The sequence below is a fragment of the Diachasma alloeum genome, unplaced genomic scaffold, assembly GCF_001412515.2.
Source record: "Diachasma alloeum isolate Michigan unplaced genomic scaffold, Dall2.0 Dall_scaffold_00185, whole genome shotgun sequence".
Taxonomy (NCBI): domain Eukaryota; kingdom Metazoa; phylum Arthropoda; class Insecta; order Hymenoptera; family Braconidae; genus Diachasma; species Diachasma alloeum.
This window is the reverse complement of record NW_021680351.1, coordinates 1,306,759-1,333,069: the sequence shown is the minus strand read 5'-3', so window position 1 is coordinate 1,333,069 and position 26,311 is coordinate 1,306,759. Positions and strand designations below refer to the sequence as shown.

At 37.7% G+C, this 26,311-nt stretch overlaps 4 protein-coding genes across 8 annotated transcripts in view; 1 reads left to right on the top strand and 3 right to left on the bottom strand.

The window, feature by feature from the left end:
* LOC107048107 (probable E3 ubiquitin-protein ligase HERC4) overlaps positions 1-2,451 on the bottom strand; it is an 8,455-nt gene extending 6,004 nt beyond the window's left edge. The window contains exon 1 of one of the 4 annotated variants that reach the window (XM_015271090.2): positions 2,279-2,451. Coding sequence is in view for 1 of the 4 variants with exons in the window: in XM_015271089.1 (XP_015126575.1) it covers positions 1,565-1,567 (3 nt within the window). In the remaining 3 variants the exon portion in view is untranslated. Of the gene's footprint in view, positions 1-1,564; positions 2,248-2,278 lie in introns of those variants that run through there. The other 3 variants (XM_015271091.2, XM_015271089.1, XM_015271092.2) reach the window with 3 other exon arrangements.
* A 3,047-nt stretch (positions 2,452-5,498) lies between these two features.
* Positions 5,499-11,035, bottom strand: LOC107048034 (CTL-like protein 1). The gene is made up of 7 exons (XM_015270984.1): positions 10,832-11,035; positions 10,624-10,769; positions 9,592-9,983; positions 9,196-9,285; positions 8,183-8,509; positions 7,320-7,593; positions 5,499-6,749 (listed from the first exon to the last, which is right to left on the bottom strand). Exons 1-7 carry the CDS (start codon positions 10,943-10,945, stop codon positions 6,077-6,079), a joined length of 2,016 nt encoding a protein of 671 aa, XP_015126470.1. The 5' UTR covers positions 10,946-11,035; the 3' UTR covers positions 5,499-6,076.
* A 1,621-nt stretch (positions 11,036-12,656) lies between these two features.
* On the top strand, positions 12,657-23,903 carry LOC107048161 (NADP-dependent malic enzyme). 2 transcript variants are annotated; one of them, XM_015271209.1, is made up of 11 exons: positions 12,657-12,722; positions 16,529-16,679; positions 17,643-17,801; positions 17,924-18,105; positions 18,787-19,096; positions 20,456-20,638; positions 20,758-20,983; positions 21,042-21,184; positions 22,210-22,504; positions 22,854-22,998; positions 23,092-23,903. In XM_015271209.1, exons 1-11 carry the CDS (start codon positions 12,694-12,696, stop codon positions 23,129-23,131), a joined length of 1,863 nt encoding a protein of 620 aa, XP_015126695.1. In that variant the 5' UTR covers positions 12,657-12,693; the 3' UTR covers positions 23,132-23,903. The 2 variants fall into 2 exon arrangements, with proteins under 2 accessions (XP_015126695.1, XP_015126694.1); XM_015271208.1 differs by having other exon boundaries at positions 23,078-23,903.
* Positions 23,904-24,065: 162 nt separating this feature from the next.
* LOC107048162 (RWD domain-containing protein 1) lies at positions 24,066-26,223 on the bottom strand. The gene is made up of 4 exons (XM_015271210.1): positions 26,044-26,223; positions 25,120-25,469; positions 24,502-24,688; positions 24,066-24,375 (listed from the first exon to the last, which is right to left on the bottom strand). The coding sequence occupies exons 1-4, from the start codon at positions 26,111-26,113 to the stop codon at positions 24,257-24,259; spliced, it is 726 nt and encodes a 241-aa protein (XP_015126696.1). The 5' UTR covers positions 26,114-26,223; the 3' UTR covers positions 24,066-24,256.
* Between the last annotated feature and the right edge of the window lie 88 nt (positions 26,224-26,311).

Below are 26,311 nucleotides of genomic sequence, written 5' to 3'. Positions count from 1 at the left end.
TCTACGTTTTTCTCTGGAGCGTTTAGACGTCTTTCTAGGGGATTTTCCGGAAAATCGAAAATGAAAAAATCGTACAGATGTTTTCTATACTAAATAAAAAACAATTTTTTTCTGTACGGATTGCGTAGAGAATTTCTATAGGATTTTTGTGTATGATATTCGGATATTTCTATACGGATGTTTTTTTGTATAAATTATTTCTAAACGATTTGTATAGGCTGGGTCCTATACGACCACTGCCACATGTGTAGAAATATTTCGGATGGAGTTGCGACATTTTTCTACGTATTTCTCTGGAGCGTTTAGATGTGTTTCGTATGAAAAGAAAAATTTATGGGTAGAAATAATTCTCATTCTAATTAATTCTAATTAAAATCTCTAATTTGAAAAAATCAACAAACAAAACAAAAAATAAATTATTCTCCCAAGAAAATGATTCCTTGACGTGGTTCGATTGTGATGAGACTGTGATTCTGATGAAGTTGACAATGAACCCCTCCTAGACTATTAGTGAGTGTGCAAAACATGAGGTGAATACAAAATGGCCATTTCCATCATTTCAATTTAGCTGAATCCAAGGGAGATACGACCATTCTCATGAGGACTTTTTTGTAGCTCTCATTTTTCTCGACAAAATATCAGTAGAGAAGTGGTTAAACGGTTTAAGTCACTTCCATTCTAGCGCCAGTTCTCGACGAAAATTTTCCTAAAAATCTCTTTTGTAAAGAAAAGTGACACGTATGAAAAAATTTTATAGAAAACCTAGCGAATTCGCTAGAAAATTCATTAGAATTCTATAGGAATTCTACGGGGTTTCTATAGGATTTCTATTGTAATAGGGGAGGGCAGGGTAAAACGGAGACTTTTGAGTTTTTTTGAAATATTCATGACGCGTTGAATTGTTCATGAAATGGAATAATTTTATTTTTCAATTGAAAAACAATGATTCCTCTTTGTGATGAGCTTAGACTGAGCTCACTTGATAAATCTGTTTCTGAGTTATGAATATTTTTTAAAAAGTCAAAAGTGTCCATTTTACCCTACCCTCCCCTACTATTGAAATTTTTTTTTCTTTTATTTAAGCGCAAAACCTACAGATTTATACAGCTGTCAATAGAAAAAAAAGAAAGTATATATATAATATAATTTACATCTTATTGTAGTATCAAAGTTGTGACATTTCTTCCTTAAATTGAACATTTCTTTTTTTTCTTTCTTTTCTATTGAAAAATTGAATTTGTTTTTTGCGCCGATTCCATTAGATATTCGATAAGAAAAAGTCAATAGATTTCGAGTCTCTGTTCGAATTTTCCTCTCGACATTTTTTCTATTAAAATTATTGATCACAAATTTTCTAATTTTTTTTCCGCTGGATTTTTGGTGGTTTTGTGGACCACTTCACTACTGAAATGTCTTCACAAAAATTCCGCGTCTCCCTTCGACCCCTGAAATCGACTCGTCTCTCCCCACCGATCTAACCTCTCCACTTTGTCCCAATCCCCCTCAAACCCAACGAATCCCCAGATTAGTGATTACGAAAAACATGGGGTGAATACAAAATTACCATTTCAAATCCCAAGTCCGTATTGTCCCATCTTCAACCAAAGGTATAATCCCAAGCAATTTTATCGCCAAATATATCAAGCAACAACCGCTAGATCAAGGCATCTCCACACTGTCTCAACTTTCTTTTCGGTGCCACAAATCAACTTCTCTACACACTAATAAGCGAGTACGTTCAAGCAGCGTGAGTGCTTGCCACAGGTCAATTCAGTTGACTTACGAGGTGAATTTATGGAATTTACTGACAACACGATGGACAACACAAAGATGTTATTCACGGATTTCTCATGACTCTCTCACTCCTCATTTTCCCCAGACACCCCTGATTTCAACTGCCCCCCGATGGTACCATCAAATTAATCAACAATTCGCCTTTCGCAATTTAGCCAGAGTTAATTTGTTACTTTTCTCACGTCTAGTCCAGTCGTACGATCATGCTTGTCACTAACTACTGACGACTCAGGTTATGTTGACGTCACAACCACGACAGCCACTAAATCACTATCTTCTCGAATTGTCTCGAATCTACCAAGTGGGATTCCATAACCGAATAGCACCGAATAGTGAGAATTTTCTCAACTCCCCGAGTGGAAATCTCAATCACGGAATTTTCTATCGTTAACTCTCAATTAAATTAAATCTCAATTTATTCGCGACTGAACGGGGAATCACGGGGGATTAATACTGATTAGTCATCAATTCCTGTGGTACTCACATTATTCTACCTTTTTTTAATGCTCTATTCGCCTTGTAGGGAAGCCATTGTTTATCAAAATCGACGAGTGAAATCCAATATCGGGGGGAATGTGTTGGATGGCTATAAATAGATAATGTTTACGGGAATTTTGAATGAAAAAACCGAGAGACGACAGATGTCACTTGGTCGGGGGAACGAAGTGGAGAGAGGAATGAGGAATTCCACTTCACAATCGGCTTTGTGGGGAGACAGCGGAATTTTGGGGAGGACTTTTTTCTGGGGAACAACAACAATTCAACCTGTCAATTCAAAAACCACATTCGAATTTGAAAACCCTGTGTAATACGAAACTTTGTAATTTTATGTTTAAATGCATGTAGGTGGGGTAAAATGGACACTTTAGACTTTTTTATAATTGTTCATAACTCAGAAACAAATTTCTCAATCGAGCTCAGTTCAGGCTCGTCACAAAGGGAAAGAATTGCTCTTTTTATTGAAAAAAAAATTATTGAATTTCATCAACATTTCAACCCCTCATTAACATTTTTAAAAANAAGCCATTGTTTATCAAAATCGACGAGTGAAATCCAATATCGGGGGGAATGTGTTGGATGGCTATAAATAGATAATGTTTACGGGAATTTTGAATGAAAAAACCGAGAGACGACAGATGTCACTTGGTCGGGGGAACGAAGTGGAGAGAGGAATGAGGAATTCCACTTCACAATCGGCTTTGTGGGGAGACAGCGGAATTTTGGGGAGGACTTTTTTCTGGGGAACAACAACAATTCAACCTGTCATTAACATTTGAAAATAATTCAAGTGTCCATTTTACCACACTCTCCCCTACGTAAGCAAAAACCACATTCGAATTTGAAAACCCTGTGTAATACGAAACTTTGTAATTTTATGTTTAAATGCATGTAGGTGGGGTAAAATGGACACTTTAGACTTTTTTATAATTGTTCATAACTCAGAAACAAATTTCTCAATCGAGCTCAGTTCAGGCTCGTCACAAAGGGAAAGAATTGCTCTTTTTATTGAAAAAAAAATTATTGAATTTCATCAACATTTCAACCCCTCATTAACATTTTTAAAAAAGTCAAGGGTCCGTTTTACCCCAACCTCCCCTATATAATAATCATGCGTGTAAATAACACAATGGCAGGGTTAATACTTATTAATAAAAAAAATACTGATGCAATCCTCAATGTTCAACTATTTTAGAAGAATTAAATATGAATAATTAAATGTAGGTAATTCAATAGAAATATACACTTGGTCGGGGGAACGAAGTGGAGAGAGGAATGAGGAATTCCACTTCACAATCGGCTTTGTGGGGAGACAGCGGAATTTTGGGGAGGACTTTTTTCTGGGGAACAACAACAATTCAACCTGTCATTAACATTTGAAAATAATTCAAGTGTCCATTTTACCACACTCTCCCCTACGTAAGCAAAAACCACATTCGAATTTGAAAACCCTGTGTAATACGAAACTTTGTAATTTTATGTTTAAATGCATGTAGGTGGGGTAAAATGGACACTTTAGACTTTTTTCTAATTGTTCATAACTCAGAAACAAATTTCTCAATCGAGCTCAGTTCAGGCTCGTCACAAAGGGAAAGAATTGCTCTTTTTATTGAAAAAAAAATTATTGAATTTCATCAACATTTCAACCCCTCATTAACATTTTTAAAAAAGTCAAGGGTCCGTTTTACCCCAACCTCCCCTATATAATAATCATGCGTGTAAATAACACAATGACAGGGTTAATACTTATTAATAAAAAAAATACTGATGCAATCCTCAATGTTCAGCTATATTAGAAGAATTAAATATGAATAATTAAATGTAGGTAATTCAATAGAAATATACACATTCAGCACTTGATTTTTCACCATAATTTTATTAAAAGACTCTTCAATACTATTTCGTACATCATTCAAGAATAAAAAAGTTACTCGTTAAAAATAGTCCTATTTAGCTAGAAATATTTATCGATTGCAGGAATGTTTCGTAATTAGAAACACAAATACACACGACACGTATGAACAAATTTGATAGAAAATCGTAGAGAATTCGCTCGAAAATTCGATTGCAATTCTCTGGAAATTCTAGGAAATCGTTAAAATTCTATTTTTTCTTGCAGATTGTATTAGATATTTTATAGAAGTTTTCGATTTTTCTGTTTGAATTTTTCTCCGGAGATTTTTTCTATTGAAATTATTGTTATAGAACAAATTCCAAGAGAATATTCATATAGAAAGGTCAAAATCTGTTGACTTTTCCCTATCGGAATTTTCATAGAATCGCAATAGAATTTCTAGAGAATTCCGAAATAATTAATTTCCTAGCTAATTCGCAGAGTTTTTCTATTGAATTTTTTTAGTACGCGATCCCCTCTCATTCTTTCCCTGCACATCAGTACAAAAGTCGTTATCTAAACTACTCCAATAAAAATAAAATCATAGGTCTGTGCCACATCATACAAAAATACGTATAAAAAATTTAATCATCGGTGTTTTAAGAGCTGATTGCACGAAGTAATAAGGCATTACACCCAAGGCATAAAAAATCACATGATTTCCACGGGAAAATCCCCGGAGGATTTCCCCCAAGTAATACTATTTCACTTCCAAACAAAGTTGTGATGAATTCCGACATTAAAATAGAAGATAACAAAAAATACATCGAAATCTGTAGGAATACACATCCAGTATTGCACGCGAGAAACCATAAAGTGTTTAGTTTGTACAATTGATAAAAAATAATGAATAGTATTTTTATAAAAATAATCGTTCAACAGTTGCGCCGAACAAATACTTCTAATCTGATACCAAAATATAGAAATATTCTTAGTTATAATACATAGAATTATCATTTTCTCTCGGACATTCGTGATCTATCGATCAAATGACAGATGACACGTACGAATTTCATATAAAAATCTAGAATTCGGTAAAAAATTCTGTTGGATTTGTATGGAATTTTCTAAAAAAATTACAGGAATTCTTTTTTTTTATACAACTTACTCCATTCAGATATTTAAGATATTTTCTGCAGAAATTTTTTAGCTCAAAGCTTCCAAGCACTTCTGTTTCATTTTTGAAATAAACAAAAAAGGAAAATTGAGTGAAAAATTCGGAAAATTCATGTCGAGGAATTTCTACAGAAAATGTCCCAAAATATCGAATAGAATTTTCCTTAATTTTTCGTAGACTACTAAATTTTTTTCTATTAATTTTTTTTTCAACAGAAATGTTCAATGAAAAATATTTTATAGAAAAAAGTCAATAGAATTCGATTTCCCCATACAATTTATCTCAAACTTTCCGAGTTTTCATTCACATTCCAAATGAAAAGATTAGAAAAATTGAGTAGAAAACTGAAATCGAGAAATTCCTATAGAAAATATTTCAATAGAAAAAATCCTACAATTTTCACCTAAAACAGTTCCTATTTGACATTTCCTCCAAAACGCGCAGTAGAGCAACAAAATTACTCAACAAAATGGTTAAAAAACCAATAGAATTATCCCCAGAAATCCAATAGAATTTTTCCCCCGCGAAATTCAGTAGCAAAGCGGCAAATCGGTTCAAGTCGACTCACCCCTCATCTGATTTCACTTGCAATATCTCCGAATCCAAGGGAGATAGCGAAATTTTTGTAACGACCTTTTTTGCAGAGCGAACCGAGTACCACAGAAAAGGTCATATAAAAATTGTTGCCATCTCCCCTAGATTCTGAGATATTCATTGAAAACTGCAAATAGTAAAAATCGCCTAAAACCATTTTGCCTCTTCGTCACTGAATTCTACTGATTCATGGGAGCAAGTTCATGCTGACCGTTTGTACTCATATTCTTCCCCCCAATTTGCGCGAAAGTCGACTGTCTCCACCTGCCATTCTCCCCATTGAGGTTCTGGTCCTCGCAGACGCACAGGAACAAAGTGTCGATGACGATTTCGAACAGGGAAATGACGCAGTGAGCGATGAAAAACGAGAAAAGACAGACAACGAAAATGGGAACAGCGTAGAAATGAAGTTTAGGATCTTGTCGCATGAAGAGGAGAGCGATGCATCCAGTGGTGGCTGTGACGAAGCACTTCCCGAGGAAGAGGATGAAGTCGCCGATGCCGTTGACGACGGCCAGCTGCAGGGCGTTGCTGGACAGCGTCGAGAAGGCGATTTTCGCTGATTTGCAGAAGTTGGTGCCCTCTATGGCGACGACTGTGTAGGCGTTGTGGTTGAGGAAGCGGATGAAGCTCTCGAGGCAGTAGAAGCAGCAGATGCAGGACTTGAGGCCACATTGGGCGCAGGTGGAGGTGTCCTTGGAGAGCTCGAGCTTCCTGTGGATGTAGGTGAGGATCAGCCGGGGCAACTTGAAGATGGTGATGAGGAGGGAGCCGCAGGCCACTGAGCCCAGGTGATAGCTCACCAGCTTCCCGATGGACGAACACACTGGCGAGGTGTTTGCGTCTTTGCCTCTGCAATTCAACGGGTTTTAAAGGCTGATTGGCAATGAATGGTAAATTGGTGATGAATGAGTGTTGAAGAGATTTTTCATGCATTGAAGATCGATTATGTATGTCTAATAAACGAATAATTAGTCCAAAAAAGCTAATTGTTTATCGTTGGTTTACCCCGCAAATCCTTAAAATGTTAAAAAGAGCCCAGGGCCTCCGATTTTTGATCTACAGAGATTTTTTTCTCAAATTTTTTGGAAAAATATGTGCAATAATAGTTACGAATTAGTTTTTTGGAATTCAGCTCCTACAGAATTGAGTTTTTCTCATAGAAAAAATTCCAAGAGGATGTTGATATAGAAAAATCGAAATCAGCGCAAAAAACTAATCGAATTCCAATAGAATTTTCTAGCGAATTCGGTAAGTTTTTCTATTCAATTTTTTCACACGAGCCATCAGGAAAATTGAGTCGGAATTTTATTCACTGCATGAAATTACTGGGACTCTCAATTCGTTCTTAAAACTACTCAAATAATAATGAATATAAATCAACAAATACCCCAATAGTAATTAAATAATTGATGAATTTACCTGAAATACCAATGAGCAACAGCACCAGCAATCACCAGCTCCTGGCAAGCGGTTATAAACTCAGATATCCAGATGAAACCTATTATGTACACCCACCACATGTACTTCACCCACGTCGCATCGACATATTCCACAAGCGTAAGTTTCTTGAACCGAGTGATGGGCAGATCCAGTCTCTCCTGATTGATCAGTGCCTCCTTGTCGATTCTGGGATTCAACAGCTGAATGTTTCCCGACGAGTTCAGCATCTGGACGGATTTCTCCCCAGGATAATCTGAAAGCAAAAAACATCATCGACCATTTTACGCATTCAGAAATGCACGGACGAAAAAATTTAATAGAAAAACCTACCGAATTCGTCAGAAAATTCTATTGAATTTCTATTGGACTGTTCTATTGGTTTTTGGCCGATTCTATTAAAATGTTCAATAGAAAATATTCAGTAGAAAAAGTCAATAGTCGTTTTTCTATACGACTTATTCTATTGAGATATTATCTATAAAATTTCCTCGGCTCAAATTTTCCAAGTTTTTTCGTTTGATTTTCTGGATGAGAAGAAAATAAAAATAGAATGAAAAAAACGTAGAAAATTTAAATCGAGCAAATTCTATAGAAAATATATGAAAAGAATAAGTTATACAGAAAAATCAAATTCTGTTGACTTTTTCTATTAGATGTTTTCTACTGAACATGTCAATAGAATCAGCCAAAAACTAATAGAAAGTTTGATAGAAATTCAATAGAATTTTCTAACAAATTCGATAGGTTTTTCTGTTAAATTTCTTCGTGCGTGTGACTTTGAAGTCATTTCGATGGCTTTGAAGTCATTTCGATGGCTTTGAAATCGTGTCGATAGCACTCACTGGCTGTCGCGAGACTCAGAACGACCGTAATCCAGAATGCGTAGAACATTATGAGAGCGACGAACGTTAGAAACGGCTGTAGGAATAGTCCGGGGAGTTCAGCCAGGCATTTGGCACTCTCTCGGAATAATTCGGTCATGAAGGCGATTCTTTTCCGCAGGAATATCACGATGAGTAGGAGAATGACAGTTATTACTGTCGCGATTATCGCGAAAGCCAGGAATGCCCTTTCGTTTCTCACTGATTCTTCGAGCAGCTGATCGGGATCTGTCTGGTCCAGGGTGCACTTTATCCCTGTGTAGGTCCACCAGAGCAGAACAGTTCCAGCTGGAGATGAGATTAATTTAATGTTTAGTATCTCTTTTCCATGGAAACTACACTGAGAGAAAAATGACAAAGCTCTCAAACAAGTCTTACTTGTGCCAAGAAAATAGTTTTTTGAAAATTATCAAAGGAGTTTTTTGTGCCAAACATGCAGAGAGTGCGGTGGAATGAAAAATTTTTGTCGCAAAAATAGATTTAGTAGTTGAAAAAAAATTGCATTCTCTGTAGACGCAAGAAATGTCATTTCTAGCACTACTCCTTCGTTATTCGATACTCCCACACGTATTTTGCTCCCGAAAAATCTTTGTTTAATGCGAAACAAGGGATAGTAGTTTTTCGTTTCGGCTGTCTAATAATCACAGACAACAAATGAACCCTTAAATGAAACAATAATAATGATATGATAGCAATCTTGTAGCTTGGGGATAAAAAATTCGTTGATAAATTTTCCTCTGTATGAGACATTATCATCCTGAAGAGGCACCGTCTGGTGTTAATTATCCGCCTCTTGAGCCAAATATTTCGTTGCTGTCGAAAGCAGAACAATTATTCATGTTTGAGACTTTCAAATTCCAACCAAACAAATTCTTTTTTGGGAATTATCAACTGGCGATTTTGTTGGCCCAAACAAGACTCGTTAGACGTGTTTATTTTTCTCTCAGTGCATGGGAAATCCTGGCGCTACTCACCGATACAGGAAACACTGACGAGAATCATCACAACCCAAGTGACAATGCTGGCGAGTAGATGGAAGATGGCAATCATGAACAGAGACAGCACTGAAAACAATTTCTCCCATTACCCCATTCCGAGGTGCATCACACCGTCTTCGAAAAATGTAGAGGAGGGTAGGGTAAATGGACACTTGAGACTTTTTTAAAATTATTCATAGCTCAGAAACAAATGTATCAACAGAGCTCAGTTTAGGCTCATTAAAAAGGGAAAGAATTGTTCTTTGTATTGAAAACAAAATGATTAAATTTCATCAACATTTCAACCCGTCACTAATATTTTTAAAAAAGTCAAAAGTGTCCATTTTACCCCAATCTCCCCTAAATGTAAAGTAAAGTAAAGAGATGCATTACCGAATGCTAAGAAGGAAAGTGCCAATATTTCCCTCCAGGTCTTGTAGAGATCCCCCAGGATCTGCTCGAATATGTCCCAGGAGTTGAGCAGACTGTAAAGATTGTAAACGAGATTCGACGGGATGTCTTTGGCTGCCTTCGGTACACAACGGTTCAGAATAGGTGTACTGTCGTGCACGGGTAGTCTCGGACAGTATCCCGTCTTGTTCTGACTCCCAGTGTCGGAGCAGGCGGTGAACCCAACGTCCGGACGATCGTGGCAGAGTTGAGAGCCTGTGCTTTTGTAGAATTGACACACATCACTCATGTAATTCATGTTGCGGTCTGGGCACTTCCTGACGCAGATCTTCAGCGATTGCTTTATGTCCCGCACGTCCAGGAAGAAGAGGTAACTAAAGGGCAGATGATAATGACAGATCGTCAGCCTCTTGCAGCGACGAAAAAATTTCATAGAAAAATCTAGAAAATTCTGGGGAAAGTCTATTTGTTTCTACGAATAGACCGATTCTATCAGAGAATTCCAAAGAAAATTTCATGTTTCTACAGGAATTTCGTGACATCAATTTTTTGACGTTGGAAATTTTGGAAAATTTAATTCACTAAATTTTTAAAGAAAATTTCTCAATCTATTGAAAATATTTCAATAAGGTAAATTGTAAGAAAAATGGAATTCTCTTAATTAATTACAAAATTTGAATTTCAAACAATTAAAAATTAAAAACTATTTCTTCTCCTCTTTTCATTCAAAAAATCGAAGAAGAAAAATTGGAAAATTTGAGCCGAGAAATTTCTACAGAAAAAATCTCAACAGAATAAGTTGTCCAGAAAAATCGAATTCCATTAATTTCATCTACAGAATATCTTCCACTGAACCTTAAAAAAAAATGCGCAGATAAGCTTCGAAATTTTCCACTAGAATCGTAAAAAAAAAAAAAATTCAATCAAAATCCAATGGAATGTTGGTGATAAAATAGAATTTGCATTTCAAACAATAAAAGAATTAAGAACTAGTCAAACTAAATTTTTGCTCACGGTTTGTCACTGGTGTCTTGCCCCGACAGCTCCATATCCCCGAACTTGGGATTATTCTTGGTCCCACAGGTGTTCCCGAAGCTGTCATACCCATTGATGAGCCTCAATGGATTCCCATAAACCAGTGCGAAAGCCGCAATCATGATCTTAACTCAAAAGATGATAATTATCGAACTACCTTGTCTTTACCCTTTATTTGTTTACTCACCATGAGAAACCAGAATGCAATAAACAGAGACAGCCAGAATATATCTGTGCACCTCCGTACCCTGACTGTCTCCTGCCGCTGGTCGTCGTCCTCCTCTCCATCATAGCACAGCATCCTCTTCCCTGAAATCCCCCTCACTATCGTCCAAAAACCCTCGTATTTACACTTAATCAGTCTACGAGGGACGATGCCGATTAAGGTGTATCATTCCCCCTATTGCTGCACCTGTTGTAGCTTCCTAGTGGAAAAACCTCATATAGGGACCCTAGACAGTCCCCGCGGTCCTCACCCGTCCAATCGAATCGTAGGAATTCCCAGCATTCGGACCCTAGGGACCCTAGACGTAGGGACAAAAGGAATTTTGCTTTATCTACGATTAATTTGCCGATTGAGGTGTATTATTCCCCCTATTGCTGCACCTGTTGTAGCTTCCTAGTGGAAAAACCTCATATAGGGACCCTAGACAGTCCCCGCGGTCCTCACCCGTCCAATCGAATCGTAGGAATTCCCAGCATTCGGACTCTCCCGCCAATTTCACTAGTTCCTGCGCATCCGCGTAAGACCCTAGGGACCCTAGACGTAGGGACAAAAGGAATTTTGGTTTATCTACAATTAATTTGCCGATTGAGGTGTATTATTCCCCCTATTGCTGCACCTGTTGTAGCTTCCTAGTGAAAAAACCTCATATAGGGACCCTAGACAGTCCCCGCGGTCCTCACCCGTCCAATCGAATCGTAGGAATTCCCAGCATTCGGACTTTCCCGCCAATTTCACTAGTTCCTGCGCATCCGCGTAAGACCCTAGGGACCCTAGACGTAGGGACAAAAGGAATTTTGCTTTATCTACGATTAATTTGCCGATTGAGGTGTATTATTCCCCCTATTGCTGCACCTGTTGTAGCTTCCTAGTGAAAAAACCTCATATAGGGACCCTAGACAGTCCCCGCGGTCCTCACCCGTCCAATCGAATCGTAGGGATTCCCACCATTCGGACTTTCCCGCCAATTTCACTAGTTCCGGCGCATCTGCGTAAGACCCTAGGGACCCTAGACGAAGGGACACAAGGAATTTTGCTTTATCTACGATTAATTTGCCGATTGAGGTGTATTATTCCCCCTATTGCTGCACCTGTTGTAGCTTCCTAGTGAAAAAACCTCATATAGGGACCCTAGACAGTCCCCGCGGTCCTCATCCGTCCAATCGAATCGTAGGAATTCCCACCATTCGGACTTTCCCGCCAATTTCACTAGTTCCGGCTCATCCGCGTAAGACCCTAGGGACCCTAGACTTATGGAACATTGACATCTCGTCTTTTTTTACAATTAACGCGCCAATCAGGGTCTCTAATTCCCCTGTCCTTCACCCGTCGTAGTTCCCTAGTGACAAAATCCTATATAGGGTCCCTAGGCATCCTCCACCATTTCCTCTCCGTCCAATCAAATCGCAGATATCCCCACCATTTAAGCGTTCCCGCCAACTTTACAGTCACCGCGCAAGCGCAGTAGCTCCTAGAGACCCTAGACCTAGGGAAAATTCTCATCCCGTCGTTTTTACAATTTATAACTCGCCACTCAAGACCTCTAATTCCCGTACCCCTACACCTGTCGCAGCCCCCTAGTGACAAAATCCGATATAGGGTCCCTAGGGGTTCTCCACCATTTCCCCGGCGTCCAATGAAATCGCAGAAATTCCGACCATTGAAATTTTCCCGTCCACTCCACCCCATAGTGCGCGTGCGCAGAAGCCCCTGGGGACCCCAGACCTAGGGAAAATGCCTAGACTTGCGACACGTGCGACAATGAACACTCGCACGTAATCTCGTGAGTGGCAGTCAGTGATCAGCTGGCTTCCGATGAAAGGAACATGTTTGTCCTCCAGAGGTCTTCTATCTTGTGAGTACTTGCGATTTTTTTTTCTTGTTAATTAGCGTGACCGCATAAACAGTGAGACATGCACGCAGAGATTCGTGATATTATGGGGGGAGTTATCGGGAGTTGCTCTTGGCCTTGAATTCCAGGGGGAGGGAATTTTTAAAAAATTGTCATTTCGTCGATTTTCGAACGTTTTTGTTAGTTATAACGGTGCAAACTGTTGGAGCACTCGTCCTCGGGCGCCGATATATCAACAAAACTCGGAAATTTCGAGCGTGCAATCGCTATCATTGTAGTGCAGGGGAATCGCTCCAATTCGCTCCGGTGAGGGTTGAAGCCCTGATCGATACGGGATAGGGCGGCAAGGGGGCGGGAAATCCCCAGTGTTGGATTTGGCTGTAATTATGTCATTGTTGAAGTATAGAATGTGACATAATAGGGGTTTGTGGGGAGATCCCGCCGAAGTGGTCGATTTATGTAATTTCGGGCGATGATGAAAGCAGCGGATTATTCGGCTCGGGCGGTTCTCGGGGGTGTGAAGGTCAAACAATTATGTGCACCATAGTTTTTCAAGGGCAAACATGTCTGGTTATGGCTCGAAAATATTTTGATGAACCTAGATTCACCTGAAGACAATGTTTCGCTCGTTTCGGCTTCATTAATTTCGCTTTTCTCTCGGCATTTTCGCTCGGGGAAGGGTGGAATAAATAGAGATGCGGTGACCGTGACACAGAACTACGGAAAGTCACGATTTTTGTGGGAATAGTGTGAAGGAACAGCTGGTGAACCTCGAAATTTGAGAGGGTCGAGAGTGAGAGAATTTTTTTTTTCATTTGTCGAATTATTGGGGTGTAAAAATGGGCTTTTCTCTTGCTTCTGGATGTGCGCATAAAAATTGATTTTTTTTTACTGATTTGAGACATTTTAAATCAAATTTTTTTTCAGTTTTTTCCGGCCGAAATTTTTTTTCTTAATTTTTTTCACTATTTTATAGAAAAAATGTTTTTTCTTTTTTATTTTTATTGTTCTTTGCAACTGATATCCCAAATCACTCAATTTCTTACTGATTTATCAACATTATTCATGTGAAAAATGGAGAAATGATCAAAATCGCTGATTAATTGAATGCCAAATCCCCATTTCTTCACTCTTCTATTTTGTTCTGTTATCCAGTAAAAAGGGTACCATGACTATTCACCCCAAAGTCACGTCAACACAGAAAGCATTTTCTACATAAAAAATTGAATTTTTTTACAGATTTGAGACATTTCAACTCAAAATTTTTTTCAATTTTTTCCGGCCGAAATTTTTTTTCTCAATTTTTTTCACTATTTTATAAAAAAAAAAAGGTTTTCATTTTTTTTTTATTGTTCTTCGCAACTAAATATCCCAAATCACTGAATTTCTCAAAAAATGAAAAAAGGAGAAATGATCAAAATCGCTGATTAATTGACTGCCAAATCCCCATTTCTTCACTCTTCTATTTTATTCTGTTATCCAGTAAAAAGGGTACCATGACTATTCACCCCAAAGTCACGTCAACACAGAAAGCATTTTCTACATAAAAAATTGAATTTTTTTACAGATTTGAGACATTTCAACTCAAAATTTTTTTCAATTTTTTCCGGCCGAAATTTTTTTTCTCAATTTTTTTCACTATTTTATAAAAAAAAAAGTTTTCATTTTTTTTTATTGTTCTTCGCAACTAAATATCCCAAATCACTGAATTTCTCAAAAAATGAAAAATAGAGAAATGATCAAAATCGCTGATTAATTGACTGCCAAATCCCCATTTCTTCACTCTTCTATTTTGTTCTGTTATCCAGTAAAAAGGGTACCATGACTATTCACCCCAAAGTCACGTCAACACAGAAAGCATTTTCTACATAAAAAATTGAATTTTTTTACTGATTTGAGACATTTAAACTCAAAATTTTTTTCAATTTTTTCCGGCCGAAATTTTTTTTCTCAATTTTTTTCACTATTTTATAAAAAAAAACGTTTTCATTTTTTTTTATTGTTCTTCGCAACTAAATATCCCAAATCACTGAATTTCTCAAAAAATGAAAAATAGAGAAATGATCAAAATCGCTGATTAATTGACTGCCAAATCCCCATTTCTTCACTCTTCTATTTTGTTCTGTTATCCAGTAAAAAGGGTACCATAACTATTCTCCACAAAGTCATCTCAACACAGAAAGCATTTTCTACATAAAAAATTGAATTTTTTTACAGATTTGAGACATTTCAACTCAAAATTTTTTTCAATTTTTTCCGGCCGAAATTTTTTTTCTCAATTTTTTTCACTATTTTATAAAAAAAAAAGTTTTCATTTTTTTTTATTGTTCTTCGCAACTAAATATCCCAAATCACTGAATTTCTCAAAAAATGAAAAATAGAGAAATGATAAAAACCGCTGATTAATTGAATGCCAACATCCCCATTTCTTCACTCTTCTATTTTATTCTGTTATCCAGTAAAAAGGGTACCATGACTATTCACCCCAAAGTCAGGTCAACACAGAAAGCATTTTCTACGACGATGGAACCTGCTGATGTTCAGCAATCTAAGTAATGCGTGTTGTATGGTTCTGGTGACATTTCTGTGGTATAAACTAACAATGGGTGTTTCTTTTTAACGTCCATCGGCAAAAACAAAATCGATATTATATGGAAGCATCGCAATCCTTCATTTTTCACATTTTCTATTTTCATTATTATTCAAATCAGTAGCGAAGCGGTAAACCGGGTTAAGTCGATTTTGAATATTGGCCAGTTTTTGACGAATATCCGGGAATCTAAAAGAGATAGAAAAATTTTTGTCATGACCTTTTTTGTAGAGCCAACTGAGGGTTATAAAAAAGGTGATGAACAAAATTTTGCTGTCTCTCTTAGATTCCGAGATATTTGTCAAAAAATGCCCAAAAGTCAAAATCGACGTAACCCGGTTTACCGCTTCGCTACTGAAATTATAAACCATTATTAAATGTGAGAAATTACAATTTCATTTCATAATTGATGCATTCTGTTCATTTAACATGAATTATTATCAAATATATAAAGTTTCAGAAAATTCGTTATTTTCTTCTTGAATAACTTCATCCCCTGCATTTACAATTTTGTGTTGAGTTTGTCATGTGTTAATTAATCGCATAACCGTGGAAATTACTCAATAATCGCATCACCGAGCAAACTCCTGATTTCCGGAAATGCAGAATCGATACCGTCACCTCGGTTCTGAAAACTCATCGAGGCGAACTGCAAAGGCCTTCAGTGTTTTATGTCATAATCGATTATGCAGTAGATAATCATCACAATATCAACAATATTACGATTGGGGGAGTTCCCCTATTTCCATTATATTTAACTTTTTTAGGCTGCACGGCCTCGACTGCATTACCGATCCAAAGCGGCACGATTTCAACGAAAAAGTATTTCAAATATACTTTTTAAATACGTCAGACACTAGTGAACGGATAGATCAGATCAGATTTTCCAGTGTCCCGTAAACCCATTAGATTAGGGACCATATCAACTCTTCTGTATTGGTCCCTCACATCACGGAGATAACATTATCTAAACTCCTCGACCAATTCCACGCGCGCGATATTTTCTACAAGTTTTTACTAAGATTCAAGGTCGCAATGAACACATGTCCAAAAATACCTTCCGCTGCGGAAATAATTTTATTGTAACATCAGTGGCATTATTTCCCACGGGTGATGCACGGAGGCATTTAAAAATGAATTAGTACATCCCCGGGGTCATTATTCAATTTTAAAAAGATGTGAGCCTGACTCATGGCTGTCGTTATAAATTAATTTTTAGATCACGTCATGGGGTTCGGGTGCGCACCCTGCCATCTCCAACGGCAACCTCTGACGTCCAACAGAGGAATATCCATGAGGTTTCGGGGGATGTTGTGCCTATAAATATGGTGAAGGGTATAGGACATCTGAGAGATCCACGATTGAATAAGGTATACATTGCAAAGTGGAAAATGAAAAAGTCAAACGAAAAGGAAATCCATTTTAAATATAAAAAAAATGATGAAGGTTTGATGTTCTTTAGGGTCAAACGGGAGAGAAATGTTGAGGGTCAAATATTCTTAAGGGAGAGACCCCGTTTGACCCTCTTGACCCACCCGCTTGTCCCTCCCATATGACCCTTAAGAGTTTGATCATTTAACATTTAAATGTTCTTCAGGGTCAAATGGGAGAGACAGGTTGAGGGTCATATTCTTAAGGATTAAGAATGGGAGAGACCCCGTTTGACCCTCTTGACCCACCCGCTTGTCCCTCCCATATGACCCTTAAGAGTTTGATCATTTAACATTTAAATGTTCTTCAGGGTCAAATGGGAGAGACAGGTTGAGGGTCAAATATTCTTAAGGATTAAATGGGAGAGACCCCGTTTGACCCTCTTGACCCATCCGCTTGTCCCTCCCATATGACCCTTAAAAGTTTGATCATTTAACATTTAAATGTTCTTCAAGGTCAAACGGGAGAGACAGGTTGTGGGTCAAATATTTTCAAGGGCTAAACGGGAGAGATAAGCAGAGTCGTCAGATGGGTCAAACTTCTCAAGGGCCAAATGGAAGAGATGGGTGCAGTGATCACTGCGCTCGCCTGTCCCGTTTGGCGCTCTTGACCCATCCGATTGTCTCTCCCCTTGCCCCTTAAGTTTGATCATTTAACCTTTCATCATTCTGAAAATAATGACGAAGGGTTAAATGTTCCTTGGGGTCAAATGGTTTTGAGGGTCAAACGGGAGAGACGAGCGATGTCATCACTCCACTCGTCTCTCTCATTTCGTCTCATTCGTTCGTCTCTCCCGTTTGACCTTCAAACGAAAATATCATTGCGTGAAAATTCTGGGAAACGAAATATACTTTCCCTTCGTGTTATCCTGCGGATGCTGACGTACTCCATTACATTCCCAGGGGCTAGCATTTACCCTGAAGGAGAGAATAGCTCTGGGTATCCACGGCCTCCAGCCCCCCCGCTTCAAAACCCAGGACGAACAGCTGGCCCTGTGCAAGGCCTCGGTGATGAAATACACGGAGGATCTCAATCGTTACCTCTACCTCGTGGAGCTCCAGGTGAAGCCCTGAGCGTCTTAGATCGTTCTAACATCATATTTCAGTTAAAACATTAAGATAAAAGACGGCCAAGTCTCAAGATATTCTTTATTAATCTGACGCAAATCATTCCGACGTATTAGGAGAGGAACGAACGCTTGTTCTTCCGACTCCTGAGTGAGAACATCGAGCAGATGATGCCTATTGTCTACACCCCGACTGTTGGTCTAGCTTGCCAGAAATTCGGAGTTATTTATCGACGACCTAGGGGACTTTTCATAACTATTTATGATAAGGGCCATATCTATGAGATTCTGAATAATTGGTCAGTAAAAAATTGCAGTTTTCTCGACAAAATTATCTATTGCACTTCATTTTTTAACACGTTTCATGGCTTGCAGTGAGACCACCCAGAAAAATTATTTATTTCAATCAAATTAATACGTTTATTTAAATAGTACGATATGAAGTCTTTATTCACATTAATAATTTTCCTTTCAGGTTCTGTTTATATTAAATGAATGTTTTTTTTTAATTATTATTAATTGATAATAATTTACATTTTGCACAGAATTATTATTTTTTGAAACATTCGTTGTTTATAAATGAATAATTGAAATTGTTTAAATGTTCAGAAGTCTTATATTTTCAGACAAGAAATCGATTTTTGGTAGAATTCTGAATATGAATAAATTCATTGTATTTATATAATTTTATTTGTATAAAATTATTTATAGAAAATTCTCGTAATTTTCAAAAATTGCAATTTTTTAATAGTTTCATCAATTTTCCTCCAAAAGTAAACTCTCATTTTTTTCAAATTCAGACTTGCAAAGTTTGAATAACAAAATTATTGCGAAATGTGTGGAAAGTTGGGGTGAAATAGGGCTCAAATGAAAGCTCCTTGAATGTGTCAAAAAGTGAAGCAACTTTTTTGTATATAATAAGTAAATTCCAATTTTATTGGGGAATTGCAATCTCCTAATTGACTTATTGCGTTAATCAGGCCAGAGCAAGCAGTTCGCGCCATTTGCGTGACCGATGGGGAGCGGATATTGGGTCTTGGTGACCTTGGTGCTTGCGGAATGGGCATTCCAGTAGGAAAATTGGCTCTGTACACTGCTCTTGCGGGGATTAAGCCTCACCAATGTCTTCCGATAACGATTGATGTGGGGACGAACAATGAGCAGCTTCGCGATGATCCTCATTACATTGGTCTCAACAAACCGAGGAGTCAAGGGGCTGAGTATGATGAGCTCATTGATGAGTTCATGGCTGCTTGTGTGAAGAAGTATGGACAGAATGTCTTAATTCAGGTAGGATTTTCATTTTATTTCAACGATGAATTTCGACATTTTTCGATCGGGCGCGTATTCAAAATGAAAAATGTTTACCTTTCGTGACCCTCAAAGATGCTAAATTTCTGCCCCTACACTGAGAGAAAAACAAACACGTTGTCAAACAAGTCTTGTTTGGGCCAGCAAAATCGCTAGTTGAAAATTGCCAAAAAAGAATTTTTTTGGTTCGAATTGGAACGAAATATTTTGTTCAGGAGGCGGATAATTCACACCAGACGGTGCCTCTTCAGGATGAAAATATCTCATACAGAGGAAAATTTATCAACAAATATTTAATCCCTAAGTTACAAGATTGCTATCATATCATCATTATTGTTTCATTTAAGGGTTCATTTGTTGTCTGCGATTATTAGACAGCCGAAACGAAAAACTACTATCCCTTGTTTCGCATTAAACAAAGATTTTTCGGGAGCAAAATACGTGTGGGAGTATCGAATAACGAAGGAGTAGTGCTAGAAATGGCATTTCTTGCGTCTTTCTTGCAACGAAATATTTGGCTCAAGAGATAATTCACACCAGACGGTGCCTCTTCAGGATGAAAATATCTCATACAGAGGAAAATTTATCAACAAATATTTAATCCCTAAGTTACAAGATTGCTATCATATCATCATTATTGTTTCATTTAAGGGTTCATTTGTTGTCTGCGATTATTAGACAGCCGAAACGAAAAACTACTATCCCTTGTTTCGCATTAAACAAAGATTTTTCGGGAGCAAAATACGTGTGGGAGTATCGAATAACGAAGGAGTAGTGCTAGAAATGACATTTCTTGCGTCTTTCTTGCAACGAAATATTTGGCTCAAGAGATAATTCACACCAGACGGTGCCTCTTCAGGATGAAAATATCTCATACAGAGGAAAATTTATCAACAAATATTTAATCCCTAAGTTACAAGATTGCTATCATATCATCATTATTGTTTCATTTAAGGGTTCATTTGTTGTCTGCGATTATTAGACAGCCGAAACGAAAAACTACTATCCCCTGTTCCGCATTAAACAAAGATTTTTCGGGAGCAAAATACGTGTGGGAGTATCGAATAACGAAGGAGTAGTGCTAGAAATGACATTTCTTGCGTCTACAGAGAATGCAATTTTTTTTCAACTACTAAATCTATTTTTGCGACAAAAATTTTTCATTCCAGGGCACTCCCTGCATATTTGGCACAAAAAAATCCTTTTTTGATAATTTTCAAAAAACTTATTTCTTGGCACAAGTAAGCCTTGTCTGAGAACTTTGTCGTTTTTTTCTCAATGTACATCAACCCTCAACCCCATGAATCACTTCCTCGCATTAACTTCTCATTCCAACAGTTCGAGGACTTTGGCAACCACAACGCCTTCCGCTTCCTCGACAAGTATCGTGACAGATACTGCACATTCAACGACGATATCCAGGGCACGGCGGCGGTAGCCGTAGCCGGAATAATGGCATCTCAAAGAATAACAAAAAGAAAAATGTCTGATAATAAATTCGTCTTCCTGGGCGCCGGTGAGGTACCTAATCTTCCTCTCCTCAACGCTTTTATCTCATCTCAATGAAATTCAGTGAATTCATTCTCAAAAAAAATTTTACAATTGATAATAAAAAATGAAACGAAAATTCTTGAATTTAGGCTGCCATTGGAATCGCAGATTTGTGCGTTAAAGCCATGGAGGCCGACGGCTGCACGGAACAAGAGGCCAGAGATAAGGTCTGGATGATGGATATCGATGGACTGTTGACGAAAGAACGTAAAGTGGGCAATTTGGATGGCCATAAATTGTGGTATGCTAAGGACCATAGAGAAATTAAGACTCTGTTAGATGTTGTTAGAGAAGTCAAACCCACGTGTCTGATTGGTATGTTCAGTGTGCCTCCAACCGGGAATGTTTATTCACGCAATTGTTTGTTGTTCAGGTGCGTCGGCAGCTGCGGGGGCGTTTACTCCTGAGGTACTTAAGGAAATGGCGAAGAATAACGAGAGGCCACTTATATTTGCACTCAGTAATCCGACTAGCAAGGCTGAGTGCACAGCCCAGCAGGCTTATGACAACACTGAGGTACGGGAGTAATTGGATAATTGAATGAATTAATGGGTTTTTATTACTTTGAAAAACAAGTGGGATAGTATTTTTTTTGTATTAAATTAGCCATTTGCTGGTGAATGGAATTTTTATGACTTCAGTGATTCATTTAATTTAACATTGGCTCAATGTTGGCAGCCAACATTGCCCCAACATTGGCAGCCAATGTTGGCAGTCAATATTCTCCCAACGTTGGCAGCCAACATTACCACAACATTGTCCAAATGTTGGCAGCCAACATTACCCCAATATTTCCCAACATTGACAGCCAGTATTGCCTTAATGTGGGCAGCCAACATTGTCCCAACATTACCCCAACATTGTCCAAATGTTGGCAGCCAACATTACTCCAACATTGTCCCAACATTGGCAGCCAGTATTGCCTTAATGTTGGCAGCCAACATCGCCCCAACATTGCCCAAATGTTGGCAACCAACATTACCCCAATATTTCCCAACATTGACAGCCAGTATTGCCTCAATGTGGACAGCCAACATTGTCCCAACATTACCCCAACATTGTCCAAATGTTGGCAGCCAACATTACCCCGACATTGTCCCGACATTGATGTCCAATATTGACTTAATGTTGGCAGCCAACATTGTCCAAACGTTGGCAGCCAACATTACCCCAACATTGCCCAAATGTTGGCAGCCAACATTACCCCAATATTTCCCAACATTGACAGCCAGTATTGCCTCAATGTGGGCAGCCAACATTGTCCCAACATTACCCCAACATTGTCCAAATGTTGGCAGCCAACATTACTCCAACATTGGCAGCCAGTATTGCCTTAATGTTGGCAGCCAACATAGCCCCAACATTGTCCAAATGTTGGCAGCCAACATTACCCCGACATTGTCCCGACATTGATGTCCAATATTGCCTTAATGTTGGCAGCCAACATTGCCCCAACATTAAATTTTTTTTACCTTTCCCTAAATATTGATTTAAAAATAAATTTATTTTTTCAACAACAGATATTTACTTTCTTTTATCAGGGAAGGTGTATATTCTCATCAGGATCGCCCTTCGGCGAGGTCAAACATGACGGCAAAATCTATAAACCCGGCCAAGGAAACAACGCATACATCTTTCCGGGAATTGCCCTAGGGGTGATTGCCACCGGTGTTCATCACATCACGGAGGATCTGTTTCTGATATCAGCGAAGACCGTTGCCGATCATGTTACCGATGAGGACTTGGCCAGGGGGAGTGTCTACCCTCCTCTGGGGACTATTAAAGAGTGCTCCATCGAAATCGCGGTTAGGATTGCCGAGTATGCCTATGGTCAATGTGAGTATGAAAAAAATTCAATAGAAAACCGAGCGAATTCGCTAGAAAATTCTATTGGAATTCCAATTTTTTTCCTGAGATTCTTTCTCTTAAAATTATTGGGTACAATTTTTCCAATTTTTTTTTCGCTGGATTTTGTTTCATTTTGCATTACAGAATGCGAGGAAAATTCTCATCAGAACTCCAATAATAGAAAAAAAGTCGATAAATTTTTTTTTTGTTTGAACTGCGTCAAACTGTCGTTTTTCGACCGATTTATTTTGTCCTGCTCTCCCCTGATTGACTGCATCAAGAAGTCTGGGATAAAATATAAAATATTCTTTCTAAAATATAAAATAATTATCTTCAGGTGGACTAGCTAGTGAATATCCCGAACCCAAAGACAAGAAAAAATTCGTAATGGAGAAGATGTATGAAGCCAACTATGACAGCCCTCTTCCTAACTTCTACGAGTGGCCCGAGGACTACGCGAAACCACGGGTTCTCCCGGAGGAGTAAGTATCGTTTTAAAAAATGCCATGAATTTTTCTCGAACTGTCCCACCAAAATTTCCTCTCCCCGAATCACTTCAAGAGTTCTTGTTCCAGGGAAAACCTCGAAATTCGTCACAATTTGAAGCATTTGTGAAAAGTCGAGTGATTGAATGAGTGAATTCACAACTCATCGTGTTGATGCTGAGGAAAATATGTAACTCTACGTCGAAAACTGCCGCACGTCGCCATCTCAAGAAATTATATTTTAACTCTGATTGTATTATTGGGAATGACAAATTCAGTATCCGATTCAGTATTTTTTTTTAGAATTCGTGGAGATTTTTTCAGTTGAAGGTTCTTTACAGTCGATTTTTCTCGTCATGCTCAGCGATGAAATTTTCTTCGTCGACTGGGAATTGAGTTGTTGAGTGAACAATTTGTCTAGGAATTAATTGAATTGGTTAATTGGTCTTATTGATCGATTACTTGATTAATCTTTTCTCAGCAGATTTAGTCAGATGACGAAGTATTACGTGAGAACGAACGAAAGTAACAAAATACGTTTGTCAAAGTATTCTCAATGCCATTTTCAGAATTTTATCGTTGTCAGTGGGAAATTTATCAGCGTTGGGTGCTTTTGGCGCTCCATTAATTTTCATAGCTCTTTGAAATACTGTACTTAACTGTTGATGCTGTCAACTTTGATAATTGCGGGTTTCATTACATGCTCGATTCATCGATAAAGAATTTCATACGTCTATTTTACCTCGTGAAATTGTGATCTAAGAAAACTGTGAATTCTTGTATTTCAGATGGGGGTCAATAGTTATTTATTCCGTCGTAGCAAATGATGTTTATGTCAATTTTGTTATCGATTACTTAAATTATTGTCGATTGTGTAATAAAAATGATGAGTCGAAAATTAATTCCCGTGGTTTGATCATTTTTATTCCGTTTCCAATATTTTTTTTTTTCTTCATTAAGGCCCGGCTTCATTATTTGTCGAAATTATGAATTTGCATTGAATAAAATTTTTTTTTAATTCTGAACATCACGGGCCTTAAAATGAAAATATTGAAAATTGCAAATTCATGAATAAGAAGTTTTTAATTCCATGAACAGTTAAAAATGTAGTACACAAAAAAATTTCAATATTTACATAATTATTGCGGATTTGCTATAAAAACATACATGGATAGATAATTATATTACAGATGGGAATATCTTGATAAAAGAAAATCAATTCCAGAATTTTCACACTGGACCACTAATTCGTTATCTAGTTGCTGTCTCCAGAGTCCTTCAGGGGATCGTAATCGGGGTCATCATCGTCGTTGTCATCGAGATCGAGATCGTCGAGGTTTTGGAACAGACTCTCGTCGACTTTGACTGCATCTCCTACGAGGATAAAATCATGTAGAGGTCACAGACCATAAGGACAAGCAGAATAAAATGAAATAAAATGGGGAAAAATAGAGAATGAAAAAAATTAAATAGAGTCGAATAAAATAGAGTAAAATATACCATCGTCCAGGAATTTGAGGTCAGATTGGTTCAGGGTATTGTCAGTCATGAAGAGCTCGCGTCCAGTTAATTTCTTTCCCTGGAGAAGAGCAAGCTCTCGACGTCTGGTGTGACCCATCTCTTCGTCAAATTTCTTCTTCCAGTTCATGAATGTTTCGACTGTTACTCTCGTACCTTCGAATCGTTTCTGAATAAAATATAAAAAGGTGAATTCTTTCGTTTTTTATTCATGTTTTAAAACGTAAAAAATATTTTATTTGTATTGTTCATTTAAAAGACGTTGTGAATGAAAAAATTTAGCTAATTAGTTGATTTTAATTTAGTTAATTAGTTTTATATGAAGAAATTTCATATAATAATAGGCACATGACGTTTTTTCGTCTTTCATTCACATTTTAAGACGTGAAAAAATATTTTGTGTGTATTGTTCATTTAAAAGACGTAAATGAAAAAATTTAGTAAATTAGTTATTAGTTTCGGAACATCAAGATAAAAAGATGAAGGAAATTCATTAAAAAATAGCAACATGAGGTTTTTTCGTCTTTAATTCACATTTTAAAACGTGAAAAAATGTATTTTATTCGTGTTGCAAAATTGGGAGATTGAAAAATGGTTCACCCTCTCTGCCTCTTCCTCCTCAACCAACTTCTTGGCAGCCCTCTCAGTCCTCTGGAGTTTGATGTTGTCCCACTGGACATTGAGCCACTCCTGGGCTGCGCTCACCAACGTGAACACCATGACCATCCCCAGATTCTCGTGCATCTGCTCCATCAAGTGGTCGATCAACTGCTGTTCATTGCAGCTCTCAAAATTCTCAGGGCTCTCGATTTTTATCAGCAAGGGCTCCTCCGGGTACTTCGGGGTGTACGTGAACTCCAGCTGACAAGCTAGACCATCCTCAGTGTCTGATTCGTATTCTTCGGATTTTATCGGCAGAACGAATTTGTAGTGGGGCTCGGTTTCTATAACTGAAGGAACAAACAAATATTTCAATGTTTGGAGGTGCAAAATCTAAAAGAAGAATTAATAATTGAAACACTAAGGCCCGAGGGTACTATCTTTTGAATGTTATCTGGATTTGTTTTATCTTTCGTAATCCAAAATTGTCAATTGAGTGGTACGTCATATAGAAATTCCCAAAAATTATGATAGAATGATTGTTTTTAATGTCACTTTTGTCCCATTCGGGGTGAATTTTCTCTTTCATTTGTGGAGAACACGAGGTGATGAGCTATTGGATCGACAGGCGAATCAATAAATGGNGTTAATTGACAATTTCCGGTGACAAAAGATGAAAAAACATCGATATAACGTTCGAAGGATAGTACACCCGGGCCTTAAAAAAATATATTTGGTGAAACATTAAAAAAAAAAAATTTGTTAATGTTTAATTTAGGAAATGTCAAAGCATCTGATAACAATGGAATAATCATTTCTTCTCATTGAAACGAGAAGCAGAGAATGAATAGAGAAAATTTATTAATGAAGCCTCAATCAGCTCTTTAAGGTTACGAATGTGGAAGAAATAAAGTAAATAATTACTCTGTAATTCTCCGGAATAGATGGAGTCGAGTGCCTCGATCTCGTCGTGCTGCTCAGCCTTGTGATCCATGATGAATTGTACGAATGAAGCATGTAGATTAACAAAAATTCAACTAAATAATAAACACCTGTATTTTTAACTGCACTCGGTGCAGGAAAAATACCGATGATTGTCACACGTTGTGGGGTCACGTAAGGTTAGAACTAATTTCAAAATAAAACTAGGATATTCTCTAGGGTCCCTAGCTCGTTTAAAAAAAAATTTCTT

What these genes read in the sequence shown, in the direction of transcription:
- LOC107048034 (XM_015270984.1), bottom strand. Translation starts at nt 10,945, where the DNA reads ATGCTGTGCTATGATGGAGAGGAGGACGACGACCAGCGGCAGGAGACA. An exon ending in TTGCATTCTGGTTTCTCATG is followed by an intron (nt 10,770 to 10,831) that starts GTGAGTAAACAA and finishes TTTTGAGTTAAG; the next exon opens with ATCATGATTGCGGCTTTCGC. An exon ending in TCTGAGTCTCGCGACAGCCA is followed by an intron (nt 7,594 to 8,182) that starts GTGAGTGCTATC and finishes TTTTGCTTTCAG; the next exon opens with ATTATCCTGGGGAGAAATCC.
- LOC107048161 (XM_015271208.1), top strand. Translation starts at nt 12,694, where the DNA reads ATGTTTGTCCTCCAGAGGTCTTCTATCTT. An exon ending in GACAGAATGTCTTAATTCAG is followed by an intron (nt 19,097 to 20,455) that starts GTAGGATTTTCA and finishes TCATTCCAACAG; the next exon opens with TTCGAGGACTTTGGCAACCA. An exon ending in TCTTCCTGGGCGCCGGTGAG is followed by an intron (nt 20,639 to 20,757) that starts GTACCTAATCTT and finishes TCTTGAATTTAG; the next exon opens with GCTGCCATTGGAATCGCAGA.
- LOC107048162 (XM_015271210.1), bottom strand. Translation starts at nt 26,113, where the DNA reads ATGGATCACAAGGCTGAGCAGCACGACGAGATCGAGGCACTCGACTCC. An exon ending in AGGAGGAAGAGGCAGAGAGG is followed by an intron (nt 24,689 to 25,119) that starts GTGAACCATTTT and finishes TATTTTATTCAG; the next exon opens with AAACGATTCGAAGGTACGAG. An exon ending in CCTCAAATTCCTGGACGATG is followed by an intron (nt 24,376 to 24,501) that starts GTATATTTTACT and finishes TTATCCTCGTAG; the next exon opens with GAGATGCAGTCAAAGTCGAC.